The 15,202-nt window shown below is 32.1% G+C and overlaps 1 protein-coding gene across 1 annotated transcript in view; it reads left to right on the plus strand.

Moving 5' to 3' along the window:
- The window catches only part of LOC133202024 (uncharacterized), a 32,804-nt gene extending 18,708 nt beyond the window's left edge, over positions 1-14,096 (plus strand). Inside the window, exons 2-5 of the mRNA XM_061337801.1 lie at positions 9,867-9,959; positions 10,445-10,486; positions 10,940-11,181; positions 13,731-14,096. Of these exons, the coding sequence (XP_061193785.1) occupies positions 9,867-9,959; positions 10,445-10,486; positions 10,940-11,181; positions 13,731-13,931 (578 nt within the window). The 3' untranslated portion in view covers positions 13,932-14,096. The remainder of the gene's footprint in view (positions 1-9,866; positions 9,960-10,444; positions 10,487-10,939; positions 11,182-13,730) is intronic.
- The last annotated feature ends 1,106 nt before the right edge of the window (positions 14,097-15,202 follow it).

Raw genomic sequence — 15,202 nt, forward strand, 5'->3', positions numbered from 1 at the left:
CCTCCAACTGCTATACCTTTGAAGTCTGAGATTCTTTGAAGCACGCCCAACACTATGTTTTGCTTTGAAAGACTACTTACATGATGTTGTGATCAAAAACAATATACAAAGAAAAATTAGACAAGAGAAAAAATGTTTGAAGAACTTTATGCAGAGTAAAATATGAAATGAGTTATAAGGCAGTTTCCGGCGGAGAAATGTAATCGATTTAATGCATATTTCTCCACCAATCACTTCCGAGGTTTGTATGGAGCGTAGCGGAGTCAGTCGAGGATTTGCCGATTGGCAGGTCGGAGTTTACGGAGACAGCCGAGCGTCTTATTGAACGGAACTACCATAAGGATCAATGAAATATGAAGGAATTGTTGGATCTGGCAGATTATGAAATGAATAATCTGTCTTTGAAAACATAAATACCCTGACCTTTCAATGCAATAAAATGAGTAATTTGTACGGTACATACAATAAGATATATGAGAATGGAGACCATTTAATAGAACATACATTTCAAAGAAAAGGCACGAAGATTTACTCCTGACTTTTTGCGCAAAATAATGTATTGTGACTCTTCTTTCATAGTAGAAAAATGGTCTGATGCAGAAGTGCAGAAAAAGATTACACGGACACGTTTGTATGAAACACAGGTATATGGAATTGCATGGAATAAAAAGTTGAATACATAAAGAATAAAGGAATAAACAGTATCATCAGTTCATCAGTAATAGATTATTTGTTATTGTGTAAACTCATGTAACGGATTCCTATGTGAATCTGCCTGCACAAAATTTGGCTAGCTAGGCCAAAATAAAAAATAGATTTGTTTCCCCTAACGCGACCGACCCACTTAAATCGTGCCGACTGAAAAGTTTTTTTAATAAGATTATTTAAATATTTTTTTATTGTTTATCAACTTTATAAAATACAGTTTCATCAAAATCCGTTTTTTTTTTATCAGAACGGCGGCTTTTGTTTTACTCTCATTTGGCGCCCATAACATGAGGCCACAGAGGGTTAGTCCGTGTTAAAAAACAACGATGACGCATCAATCTTATTATATATCGTTAACTTATTAGAATCCTACACTCTTGAAACATTTCGTGAATTAAATATACCATGACTAAGGAGTGTTAAGATGGTATTTACAAATGTGTCTTCTAAAATTAACGTACGTAGTAAGCATGGCAAAGTCTGTCTCATGAGCCCACCTTGTGTATGCATATCAATAAATTTCACTGCATTTTATTCGTTTCGATCTAATAAACTTTTCATATATGATCCTATTTTTACTATATAGGACCATAGGAGTTGTAAATATGTCTTTGTATTATTATTTCATCTTGATAAATATAATTCAGATATCCTTTCTTCATATCTTTTATTTATGGGGTAAACTTCGTGACTATAACATTAGATATATGAAACTTTAATCATTTTAGATATGGTTTTGTTGAATTTATACATGAACACTCTTTCCAAATAATGTTGAAATCTTTAAAATTGGCTTATGGTACGGCTTCCTGAGACGTCCAGTGTATTTTTCTTTAGTTAGGCCCTTGAAAATAGGTTTTTTCTTTGCTTTAAAATACCTTTAAAAATTGTTGGGCCGACAACATTTGAAAACCTGCCTGGTGGAGGGCTCCTTATTTAGACTTTTACTCGGCACTTATGGCCCTTGATCATTAAGCATCAGTAAGGGATCATTTCTTGCCAATATTTATACTGCTACATTGGACCTTCGTTTTTTACGGTCTCATTCGACTGATCATGCAGTCTCCACGTCCCACGTCGGGACCTTTGACTTAGAATAAGCTTCAGAATTACGTCGTGACTCCAAAACGAAATACTAGAATTACTGCGGCACGCGAGGCCCTTGACATTTTGCCTGTGTAAGTACTCGAAAATGATAGTAGGTTTGAAAATTTACTCGGATGTCCGATGGTTGAGTATTTGCGAATCTTGTCTTTTTGTAAATATTCGATTTCAATAAATTTACGCTGGCCTGAGATATTTCACAAGTTCAAATGAATAATATTTGTGAATTAATTTACCATACATTTTGCTTCATTTGTATGATATTCGGTTTAAAAATCGGTTTCTTTTGTTCTTTCTTATTTATGAAGATATTATTCAATTTTTCAGAATGTATTTTCAAAACTGCTGTCAGAAAAAAAAAAATTTACCAACCCACCTACCCAACTTGAGATTTTAGGGTCGGGTTAGGGGAAACAAAGATATTTTTAATAATGGCCCTAGCTCTCATTCTATCCGCACTATATAAAAAAAAACTTTTAACCTTCCTGACGCTCCTTACTTCAGGCAATGATACAAAGTAAACATCAATGATGGCTGGTAAAATTGTGCTGGTGTAGTGGTTTCCATATTTAATTTTCACGAAGGTGATCGGGGTTTTCATCTTTATAAATAATGCTGAGTGTTTTTTTTCCTCTTTGTGAAATCTGTGCTCTTTTCATTTTTTTTTTTTTTTTTTTTTTATAAATAAAAAATCTTTTTAAGGACCCATATTAAATTTTTGGTGTCTTTACTATAAGCACATATAAATGTAATTTTACGTGCAAGGATATTGCATATAAGGCTGTTTTTTGGACGGAAGACCTCTCGTTGCTTGCAACGAGTATCTAATTAGCAGATCCATTTTTGTATTCATATGAAGCAGAATTTATTTAAAACCTTCTACATGAGAAGAAGAAAACACTTGCTTTGGCCTTTAACTCGACATTTCTATGTATCGACGACGTATTATCAATTAACAATAGGTACTTCCGTTCGTATGTCGACTCGATATATCCCAGTGAGCTTGAAATAAAAGATACCACAGAGTCGGACACATCTGTTTCATTTTTAGATATTTTACTAGAAAAAGACGTTAATGCATGGTAACTTAACTAGAAAGCTTTATGATCATGATAAACGTGATGACTTCAACTTTTCAATCGTCAACTTTCCTTACTTATGAAGCAATACACCTATATCACCTGCATATGATATTTTTGTGTCTCAGTTGATTTGATATGCAAAGAGCATGCCCTACGTATGAGCAATTTCTAAAACGAGGCAAGCTATTGATAAACAAGTTGATGAAAACTGAACTGTATGCGGATTTTTCCGTTTGTTTTTTCCCCGGTCATGACAAGGAGCACACTACGGGTTTAACCGGTCGGCAGGGGATGCTCGCTCCTCCATGGCACCTGATCCCGCCTCTAAATTTTGAGGTTTCCAGATTTGTATCGTTTCATTGGACTTCAAGATTAAATACTGTTCGTTATCTACATATTTCATCGGACATACTAAGTTGTTGTCGTTTTTAAACGGAGAGCTGAATAATCAAACTTAGAAATAACACACTAATTTGATGTCTCTGCGAATAAAATTAGTTCATATTAATGAATTTGAATTCGCTCTCAGGTCATTTTATTTACCAGTATTCATATTTTTGTTATTAATGTATTGTTATTAGTATTCATAAGTAAATTCACTGGTTTCAGATGAAGTTCACCATCTATGATTTAATCCTCATTTTCTCAGTGTTGCCTAAAGTATTCTGTATAGGTGGCTTTTGGCCTATAGGTAAGTAATCTTTTCCGTGTTTAAAAAAAATCTCAAATTTTAAGTATGACAAATGAAAAAAAGAAGTCTTTAGTTATGAGCTCCTCATCTTGAATTAAGTGTTATGATTAATCCAATTAATCTACAGTTAGCTGTTTTCTTTTGATTTATAACCAGTTCTTTGTAGGAAGGCTTCTGTGAATTACTTACGGTCTGAACATTATCAGCTGATTCGTAACTATATTCAGACAAAACATCACTTACAGAAGGCCGTGAATCTTAAGGTATATCACTCGTCAGCTTTTTAAAAAAGTTCAGTCAGAAACTTTAACTTCAAAACTATTTATTACAATTCAATTTTTATAACATATTTAAATTAAACCATACAATTTATCCAACATTCAATTAAAAAACTGCTCAGAAATTCATAAAGAAGCAAGATGTTTGAGGGACTATTTCTTGTGGCGGAAGGATATTTTGAAGAAAATCCTTCAAATCTACACATTTGTTAAATTTAATATCTTGGAAATTTAGCCTCACATATTTTTATTTCGAGAGTGTTTTCGGTTATGATATGCTAGGAATATTAAATACAGGTCTCAATTTATATTTTTAGAACAAATTTTACACATTCACTCAACAGACTTGGCCAAGAAATGAAGATATATTAGAAAAGTCAAGATTAAATTTACGTTGTTTTTTTTGTCTGAAAATCGCATATTTTGACCAATATCTCAAAATTTACATCACTGACCCAATCATTTTCTTTCATTATTTTAAACTACATGGTACTTCCAACCGATCAGCACATAAGTTATAAAATATTTGATACAAGAAAAATATTTTATTGCCTATTTAAATTTTAATACCCCAAATATGAAACTTTTTAGTGCAAAAAGGTCACATTATAATTTATGCCCATTAATTTGCATGATTTCTTCAGTGATAAATATTATTCAAACTATTTTACCTAAAATAAGATTATATGTATTGCTATGATTACATTTGATAAAATATGATAAAGAATAAAGTGATTAACCAGTGAGTTACAATTTAGGTGAAAAAGCTTAAGGTCAACTTAGTTGTACCGTAGCTCAGTTAGGTGCACACTGACCCCCCATTTCTTTGCGATTTTGAGTCATGTTGTGTGAGTACTTATTTAAAATATACTTCTCAAAAAATCCTTGATGTAACTAATGTCACGAGTGACACACCTTAAGTTAAATACGAGGAAGTCAGGTGTGTATTCAGTTACTGGAGTTGTATGGCAATTTCTCACTACTCAGGAGTCACAACACGCAAAAAAACTTAGAATTTAAAGTTATCTTTTCGGCGTGTAACCGGTCAACAGGGGATGCTTACTCCCCCTAGGTACCTTATCCCACCTCTGGTATTTCCAGAGATCAGTGTTTTATGCCCTTTTATTTATATTGTTTGTAGATTTTTGAGCTCAATCACTTTTCGTAATCTTCACCTTTTTAACTCTCTGTAGTGATCATGAATGTCAAGGAACTTGAAGTTCTGCATGTGATAACATGGTATTCCACTGAATATCAACAGGTGATATATCACCACTCAATTTTTGTAGATATTCTGGTGGTCACTTGCTGGAAACCGTTGGGCTCTGCTGCTGATGTTGTAATGCTACATGATGATTAGATCTACAGCTCCATGAACTTTTTAACATGTTTTTATCGCACAAGCTAAGGTCACATTCTTCTTGTAATAAAAATTGAACTTCAGTACGACGACATGACCCTAACATGTGTTACACATTTTATGTCAAGGGCACATGTCCTTTAAAATTTTCTCAAGGGGGCTGAATGGGGTTTCCATTGAAAAATACTTCGCGCATCATAGTAAAATCAAGCATATTTATTCTTTCAAAGAAACTATTTTCATATTATAAAAAAAAAACAAAACAAAATTAAGACATTACAGATTAGAAAACCTAATTACAATTTTATATAATGATTTTTAAAACATTTTTTCAACCGATAGGTTGATTGACCTTGTATGTGTGTTTTTGAAGTCAGGATAAACTTAAATATCTTTAAGAGGGGGTCATACATGTAAAAATGTTATAAAAGCAAAAGTAAACAATATAAACTCTTGAAATCTTTAACATAAAAATTGAGAATCTCACAATTCTTTTATTTTTTTTTTCTACGGATTTTCCCGTTTTTTCCCGAACATGTCAAGGAGCACGCGGCGGGTGTGATCGGTCGGGAGGGAATGCTCACTCCTCCATGGCACCTGATCCCACCTCTGATGTTTTAGAGGTCCGTGTTTGCTCTGCTCCTATTTTGTAATGTTTAATGGACTTTTGAACTCGAATACTGTTTGTTATCTCCACATATTTCATTGTATAAATCCTTTATCTCTATCTTGTCAAAACAAAAGTACTATGCAAAATGAAAAAAAAATCGCCTTATTGTTGATCAAGAACGAGGACCATCAAAAATCAAGTATTTTTTTCTTAACAGTGTGTAACAAACAACACGAAATGTAATAATAACGCAAAAAGTAATAAACTGGGGGTATTACATTTTGCGTTATTATATTGTGCATCTAGATCAACACAGAATGTAATAACGGGAAATGTGATAGCATGATTTCTAGATTATTACATTATGCGTCATTACATTTTGCGTTGTGATTAACGCTAAATGTAATAACGCACTTTTTCGTTGTTACATTTTGCGTTATTTAATTTTTGCTTTGAGGACAATGCAAAATGTAATAAAACAAAATATAATTAAATTTTTGAATTGTGTTCAACGCAAAACATCACAAAATTGATTTGAACATTTATAACCATGGGGAAATTCACTTTACAAAATTGACAGACAGAACTATGACATGAGGAAGACGTTACGTCTTTTACGGACATTACTAAATCTAAATGTATCTTTTTGTATCTGTTTCTGAATTTTTTTTATTGAATACTGATAAAACATTAACTTAACTTTGATTGACACGTCTCTTTATAAATAAGTCTATATCATATATCTAATCAATGACATTTTTAATTACCAAAGATTGACCATGTGTCCATTAAAAGCTCTTTATATGCATGTACGACGTGCATGTGTACATTAGTTAGCAAATTAGAAGTGTATGTGTGTGTGTCTGGCGAGGAGAGGCAGGGATCGAGTGGGAGTGTTTACTTCGTATGTTGATCATTGTATTTCTATGCACATGCAGAAATCATCCATTTTATAATTGAAGAGAGAGAGACAAATATATATATATATATATATATATATATATATATATATATATATATATATATATATATATATATATATATATATATATATATATATATATATATATATATATATATATATATATATATATATATATATAGAGAGAGAGAGAGAGAGAGAGAGAGAGAGAGAGAGAGAGAGAGAGGAAAAAAAGAAATTTATTTTTGCTGGTCTGCAATACACGGGATTTGTAAAACAGTACGGAATCATATTTGTCAATAAACCCCCTCCCCGCTATATATTACACCTGCCAATACAAATTAATAGATTTTATTAAAATTCACTGCTTGTGCCTATCAAAAGAGCACACTGATGAACGCAATTAACCCCCCACCCCTCCCCAACCTACGCCCCGCATGCACATTTCTAATATGCAACACCTACGATTTGAATATCAAACTAATTTTGAATATTTAGCTAATGAAATCAATATATTATAAAATCCGATCTAATGTCAGAATTAGCATATGTTTATTTTTCCTTTTGTTTTATTTTCTTTTCTTAACCCACTAATCAATTGAAAATTATTCTCAACCTGACTGATCAAAAAGTGTGTTATTACATTTTGCGCTCTTGCCTTTAGCTTAATCTCGACGCAAAATGTAACATCTCAAAATATGACAATCCAAAAATCGTGTTATTACATTTTGCGTTATTACATTGTGCGTTGATCTCGGCGCAAAATGTAATAATCCTAAAAAGTCTGTTGTTACATTTTGTGTTGATCTCGACGTAAATTATTATATAACGCAAAGTGCAATAATCCCGGTTTATTACATTTAAACATATTCAATACCGGTATATAAGTATAAACATTATGAAATATGACACCTATACTGGATTTCTAAATTTCATAAAAATCTTTAAAGATTAATTGCAGGATCTACAAATGTTATACTGTTGTACTGTGAGTCTTTTTTTTTTTTTTTTGTATTTTTAACACAAAAATATTAAAACGAATGAAGAAGAAATGTCTGATAGATTTTCTTAAATCATACTTGAGTGAAATATATGGAGATAACGAACAATATTTAACCTCAAAAGTCTATTCAAAAAATTCAAATCAAGAGTAGAGCAAACACGGACCTCGAAAACATCAGAATGGGTATCAGGTGCCATGGAGCAGAGAGATTCCCTGCCGATCCGGTCACACCCGTCATGTGCTCCTTGCCATGATCGGTTGATAACGAAAAATTCCGTCGACAATTCAGTGTGTAAATAATGGTCTAACAACTAGTATGAAAAACTTCAATCAGCATTCGACTTAATGATAGATTGTAATTGCGACAAGGTCATTGTATAAGAAATGGTGATAATTAAAGTGGATATTAAAGAAAAATTGTTCTTTCAACAATATGTTTCAATTCAGAAGGATGCTAGTTGTATAACTTTATTAATCGATTTCTTCTGTATCTTTATAGAGCACATTTTTTTCCCAAAAAAGTTCTACATGAGTAGAAACTATTTGCCTAGGTCCTCATTATAAATTAGACAATAAAACAACGACATCTTTCAAATAATGGTATTTATTATCTTTCATATATTGAATACGTGTGTTTCATAAAACTCTCCCATTTATGTAGTAATGTTTTATAATCACCTGGATATCGTATTGATGTTTCCTAATTATTTGTTGAATTGATTCTAAAGATCAAGTAATAAAATGGACTCAGCTACGTTAAAGAAAGTTTGAGTTCACATGCCGTATGCGAAGTTTCATTGTGACGTCATTAAAATTTAACAAGCTACAAAAATCTTTTCAACCACCTGATGATGCGTAAATAACAACTTGCATTCATTTATTTTATCAATTATTTATAATCGCATGTAAAATCACAACATTTGAATACAATACAGCCGAGTTATTAGCAGCAAATCTTGTGTCATAAATGACGTCACTAGCCTTGACGCAGTACACGTAATCCAGAGGAGTGGATCCATTGGTTTAGTAATTACAAAAATGCTTAAATAAATTTAAAACCATCGCCAATGTTTAAATCCAATCAACAAAAATTATAAGGAAATAATTTACTTAAAACAATAATGTAGATTATTAATTTATCTAGGTGCTATGGAGCTGCACAAAGGCAGGGAATGTAAAGAATATCGCTAACACGATACGTGTATACCTGATTTACCTCTAAAGTGCAAGGGCATAGACTAGACTGTTTCAGCTGAAATATGGAATATCAATTGCTTATATCATGTATATTTTGAAAAGTGCTGGGAGCTGATTCTGGTCGGCATAACATTATTTTTATTCGTGACAGAATTCAAGCGAAGTGGAAATTTTGAGCTATTATACGCATTTTCGTCAAAATTACGAGTATTTCCGAAACAACTCAAAGTAGCTCCCAGCACTTTCCGGGAAGCCGATGTAAATCTTTTTTATTATGTATCTATTTTTTTAATCTCAAAAACATGCGTATGCCCTTGCTCTAGCATCATTTTCTACATTCAGCTGAACAATTCTATTTTTATACCAGTCAAGTGACACACAGCTGATACATGCGATGTAACTGGTACTGAATGAGCCACAAACCTATCCATTATGGACATCTATATTACCTTTTTACATGTTTACAGTTACTTTGTTACAAACATTTTTTAAAACAATACCCATTAAGAATGTACTAAGATCGCATTTTCCATTTCCTTCCTTAAGGTAGGTGAGGAGACAGACTACCGTTCAATAGATCTGTGTTACAGCGGTAACAGTTATCTTGTTTAAATTGTTCTATGGTCGGTACAATGTCCTTGTCTACAAATACATATCATAAGGTCGAATGTTGACCTTCACGTGAAAGATAAAGATGCCAGAATTTTGATTTCTTCATGACTACAGATTACTCTAGTCATGTGATCAAGACATAGGGGATGATAACTACATGATGCCACCTGATCCAATTTCTGCTGTTTTCAGGAGTCTATGTTTGCCCTTCTCCCAATTTTTAAAATAGTGTTCTTTGATTTTGGCCATCAATATTGCTTGCTTCTGTCACATTAAGATAGTGTTTTTATCAAATTTAGAACTCAAAGAATCAACTTTAGAACCCAAAGTTCCCACTTTAGAACCCAAAGAACCAAAGAAAATCATGATCCTTGGAGAAAACGACTGTAACGGTAAAAGTATATGCATGAAAAATAAGGTTCATTGATACTCTGATAAGAGAGATAACTCTTAATGAAATAAATGTCTATCATTACATTGTAAATTTGTCAAGTTGAAATGTCTTTCTTGTCCAATTTTGCCCAACAAGGTATGTTACAATTGTTTATTTTTTACTTAACAAATATGTCTCTTCTGGAAAATCATAAGAGTTAAAGAAACATTTTATATGAGTGAACAGAGGGTTTGTGAACCTTAAGTAAATGCAACTTAACTTTCTTTGACAGTACATACCGCATATGTGTATTATGAATAACAATCTTTAACATTTTTTATAATCATAATTAATTAATCAAATATAAAAATTGAGGTTTAGATAAATACTGTCCACAAATGGTTTTAGAAAAAAGTGTAGAAAGATTTTTCGACGTAATTTTTGAATGTACATGAATGTGGAATTTGGATCTTTTAAAATAGAAAAAAATGTATTCTTTTCCAGTTCCAACTAGAAAAAGTTCCGAAAATTATTTGATTTCCAGAGGTAATATATTAACAATATGTCTTTAATTAAAAAAACAAAACAAAACAAAACATTACAAACATTAAACATTAATTGTCTCATTTGTATTCACTCTTCAATTCCTATTCAGTAAAAAGGATATGACATATATCCATGCTTTCTGTTCCCGAAATATTAATGGTGTCATATTATTCACACATAGGTCATATAAGATATTAAGAAATGTATATTATAACTATATGTTAATATATCAACGCTTTGTCAGATTGATTTCCATGTAAATATTCTACAATTCTACAATATAACTACTATGTTTTGGTCATAACAAAGTGTCTTAAACAAAACTCAACTGAAAAATAAATCAGGAGGTAACGCGAAGTGTTTTCTGCTTATGTAGAAAGAGTTTGGGTTTAGAAGATACTCCTGTTTTTTTGTGAAGCAATATCTGATATCTACTTGCTTTTCCTCTTCCAGGATGGGAATCAATTTTTATATTTAACGATCTCAATGGAGCCAAGAAATCTGAGATAGCAATTGTCTTCGATGACAATGAAGGCACATGTTTACCACTTCCATCCCAAGAAGACTTCACCCCGTTCCTGATGATGAGTATTCCAACAGAACCAGTCTTCGGAATCCAGGCAAAGCCTTTCACCCTTAACATATCGGGAATAGGAATTTCATGTGACAGGCACTCAAATTCTCGGATGCTTCAGGTAAACACGACTCTAAATGAAAAAAAGTGAAGATAAGTAACAGTGACCGTTCTAAAAACAAAATCTACATTCTGAGATATCGGTCAAACTATGCAATTTTCAGACCATAAAAAGTGTAAATTTAATCTTGACTTCTCTAATGTATCTTCATTTCTTGGTACAGTCTATTGAGAGAATGTGTAAAATTTGTTCTAAAAATATAAAATGAGACCTATATTTTATATTTCTAGCATATCATAACCGAAACACTCTCTAAGTAAAAATATGTGGGGCTAAAGTTCCAAGATATTAAATATAACATATGAAAAAGGTGAAGATAACGCAAAGTGACCGTTCTAAAAACAAAATCTACAAACAATACATATCTGTGAGCAGGGCATAAAACACGAACCTTTAAAATTCAAGAGGTGGGAGGAGTAAGCTCCCCTGTTGACCGGTCACATCCGCTTTAAGCCCAATGTATTAATCAGGTATACATAACATACCGTAGTCATTCAGTATAAAACGAAGATCTAACAATCGGTAATAAACATGTCATCCTAATTAAGCCCCAATAATAGGTTTTATTTGCTTACATGTTTATAATTAGCATAGAATTAACAAAATAATGACTTTTAAACGAGATTGTTGAAATCCCTGTATCATCAACTAACTGTCAGTAGCTTAAACTATAAATAACCATTTGACTTTAACTTGAAGAAGTATGAATTTTCCGTTAAATGCCTTAAATTTTGTACTGAATTATTGCAGTTTCTATGATCTAATAAGCAGCTTAAACATTATGAAAAATTAGGAATTCTCTAATAAATTTGTACTACTGCGGATACGTTTGTTGTATCTAGGAAAACTTCCATTTTTTATGATATCTTGTATCTAAAGATGTTGATAAGGAAATTTGTTCCAAGATATTATAGCCGCAGAGGATTAAATGTAAATCTATGGTCCAGGATTATTTGGGCGAAAAGAATATAAAAATCCAGACAATATTATAAATCCATAGTATTAATGTGATACTAATTATAATAGAGGACAATTATCATAGAATAAGAACACCCAGGAGTTCTTCTGTTTTGTGGAGATTCAATATAAATTGATATGCTTAAAAAGATGAAGGAAAAAAAAAAAGAAAAATATATTGCCGACATCATTGTCATAATGGTAAAGAGAACTGCATATCTGCAATGACAACTATTAAATCTTATATGGTGTAAAAGTCAGGGTTGGCCGGGAAATACCAGTGGTGGGAATTACCAGTGGTAAATACCGGTATTTCCCGTCCCGGGAAATATTACAAATTTTCTCTAACTGGGAAATATTGGGAAATACAAAGTTTAATTTTTTTTTATTCCTCTGATTCATTCAATCTTATACAAAATTTAAAAATTAAAATAAACATAAAAACAGTTGATGAATAATATGGAATATGTCTCAAATTGCAATTAAACATATTCAGAATGTATCACTTCTCCAGATCCGACACCCATAAGCATTCTGAAATATATCCCTGGCTGTATAAATCTGAAGTTTTCCAATTCAAGTTTCTTTTCAGTTTTGTAAAATTATTAAGTTTGTCAATTATAAGTCCAAGAACAAAAAAACTTGTTTTAATCCTTCTTTAAACACTGTAGTTATTACAAACAATCATGTTGTTTTAACAAATTGCTGTGGGCAGTTTTGTGCTCCTGTTTTGAGAGATAATTACCTTGAGTAGAACTGAAAAGCTTCTTCTTAGGTTTGATATTTATACCATACTCTACATTTAACAATTTTCTTAGATCCTTCTTTAATTACATAAAAAAAACCCAATTGGGATCTTTGGGTTCATTTCATGGACCTTTATAGGCTACATCTGACTAACATAAAACAAATGACTCTCATGACTTGTAAATGAGTATGCTCTGTTATAATTATATAAAATGAATTACTTGGAAACCAGATTTTTTAAAATCAGGGACAGTGATACCAGGTAGATATATTAGCCATTAAGGTGTACTACATGTCAATATGAATGAAATATGTAGCTATTTCTTATTTCCCAGTAATTCCCGGGAAATACCAATAATTCCCGGTAATTACCAGTATTTCCCACCGTCCTGGGAAATACGAGTATTTCCCAGTTTTTTTGCCAACCCTGGTAAAAGTACACTTCCTTCTTTACCACTTTATATGTTTAACCAAAACAAAGAGGAAACTCTATGATATGATAATGATTTACTAAATTGATTGAGAGCAGAAGCTTACAAATATTAGCAATGGAAAGACACATGTATGACTTTCGTGAACCTTAGAAGGAAAATATTGCATGTAGAAAGATATGTTATTCATACGGAAAATGCTGATCCCATGCGGACTTTCTTTGCCGTTTTGGTAGTTTTTGTACATATGTAGATAATTTCATTGTTAATTTTTACAATTTTTTTTTAATTTTTTGGTGAACAGAATTCATCCAAAATACTGATTGTGTTGTTTTTAAGTACGAATTAAAAGAACCCATCACAACTCAAGGTCGCTTGTGACAATTATTGATTCTTCTTTCCAAATATTTCTAGGTATCCTACAGGGCCATTAAGGAACCGACCCAGTTCTGTACTCTGACAGACAACAAGGTCGTACCTGACGCTTTTTCAAGTTGTGTGTATCGTTGTGACTGTCCTGACCCCGCCCACTGTAGAGATGTCAATCTGTATTTGTTCAGTGGTAATGCCAAAGGGGCGTGGTCTCTCTGTGAAGTGAAAGCTACTAATTCCTAAGTTTGTAAAAATTGGGAGGAGAAGATTATGACATTTGTAAGAGTTCTGGTAGAGAATAAGAATAACGCAATGAAGTTTTAATAGCAATAAATTTTACCTTTTGCATGTCTTTGCCAGAAAATTTTGTAAAAATTGAAACGATGTTGATGGAAATGAATTAGTGGTAAATAACACTACTGGCCTAAATAATTACTGATAGTGCCACTTTTTACTGATAATTTCTGATATTTACTGATATTATACTGTTGGTACTGAGAATTTCTGATATTTGCTGATATTTTTACTGTTGTTACTGATAATTGCTGTTGGTTCTGATAATTACTGATATTTACTGTCGTTTTTACTGTGGGTTCTGATATGTATTCCTGTCACTCTGTGATAATAAATATTCATTTTAAGAATCTGCTTATTATACCCCCCTTTTTCTGCCTTAAAATGCAGAATGCACAATAACATGTACCCAACCTCGTGGAAAATAAGAGGATTAGAACCACAGAAATATAACGCTTGATACTGCATTTTTTTAATACATCCCGGAACATTGTTTAGATAAAAATAAATTATTTCACCTATATCCCAAAGTAGACTTTTACAAGGATAAACTTTTTTTTTTCATTCATTTGTCTATCTGTTTATATGTATTAAATTAATTTCTTCTGAAAAAAGGCATTCTTAATTATTAGTTTTACTCATCACGCTTCGCTGGAAATATAAAAAAGAAGTAATTTCCCCCCTAGAATTTTAGTTTAAACGTTCCAGTTAACAAGCATCGTGTTGATAACATCATATTTGGATACATTTAAATTCTTTTATTTTTCATGTAATTGTTTCCCCTCTGTTCTTTTTACGCAAATGAACGAATTTTTGAATCCACCTGTCACTTTCTGTCACTTCGTCGTTGCGTAACTGACTGTTTGTGATATCCGGCGAGTCCCGGTCGCCGAGTGCCCTTGTCTCACTCGCCGTGTCATACATGTATATATATACATACAACAGGGACACCTATTGTGTTATTTTCTCGCTACCGCACAGTGTACATCACAGCGCTTCCGTTTGTGTACAATACCCATAAAAGTCCTAGGATCCCGTCACTGTGTTCAACAGTAATAAGACAAAATATACTTGTAACATTTGGGATGAATAAAAATATTTTTGTAATAAATCGAACAGGATTTTGAACTTGTTCATGTAAACCAAATCTTATATTATTTTGATATTCTGATGAATTTAATGAGCTAAGTGCAACAGGAAAATAAGTCACAGTAACTGTT

This window comes from Saccostrea echinata, unplaced genomic scaffold (genome assembly GCF_033153115.1).
Source record: "Saccostrea echinata isolate AGI-Se365-2 ecotype Australia unplaced genomic scaffold, CSIRO_AGI_Sech_v1 ptg000046l, whole genome shotgun sequence".
Lineage (NCBI taxonomy): Eukaryota > Metazoa > Mollusca > Bivalvia > Ostreida > Ostreidae > Saccostrea > Saccostrea echinata.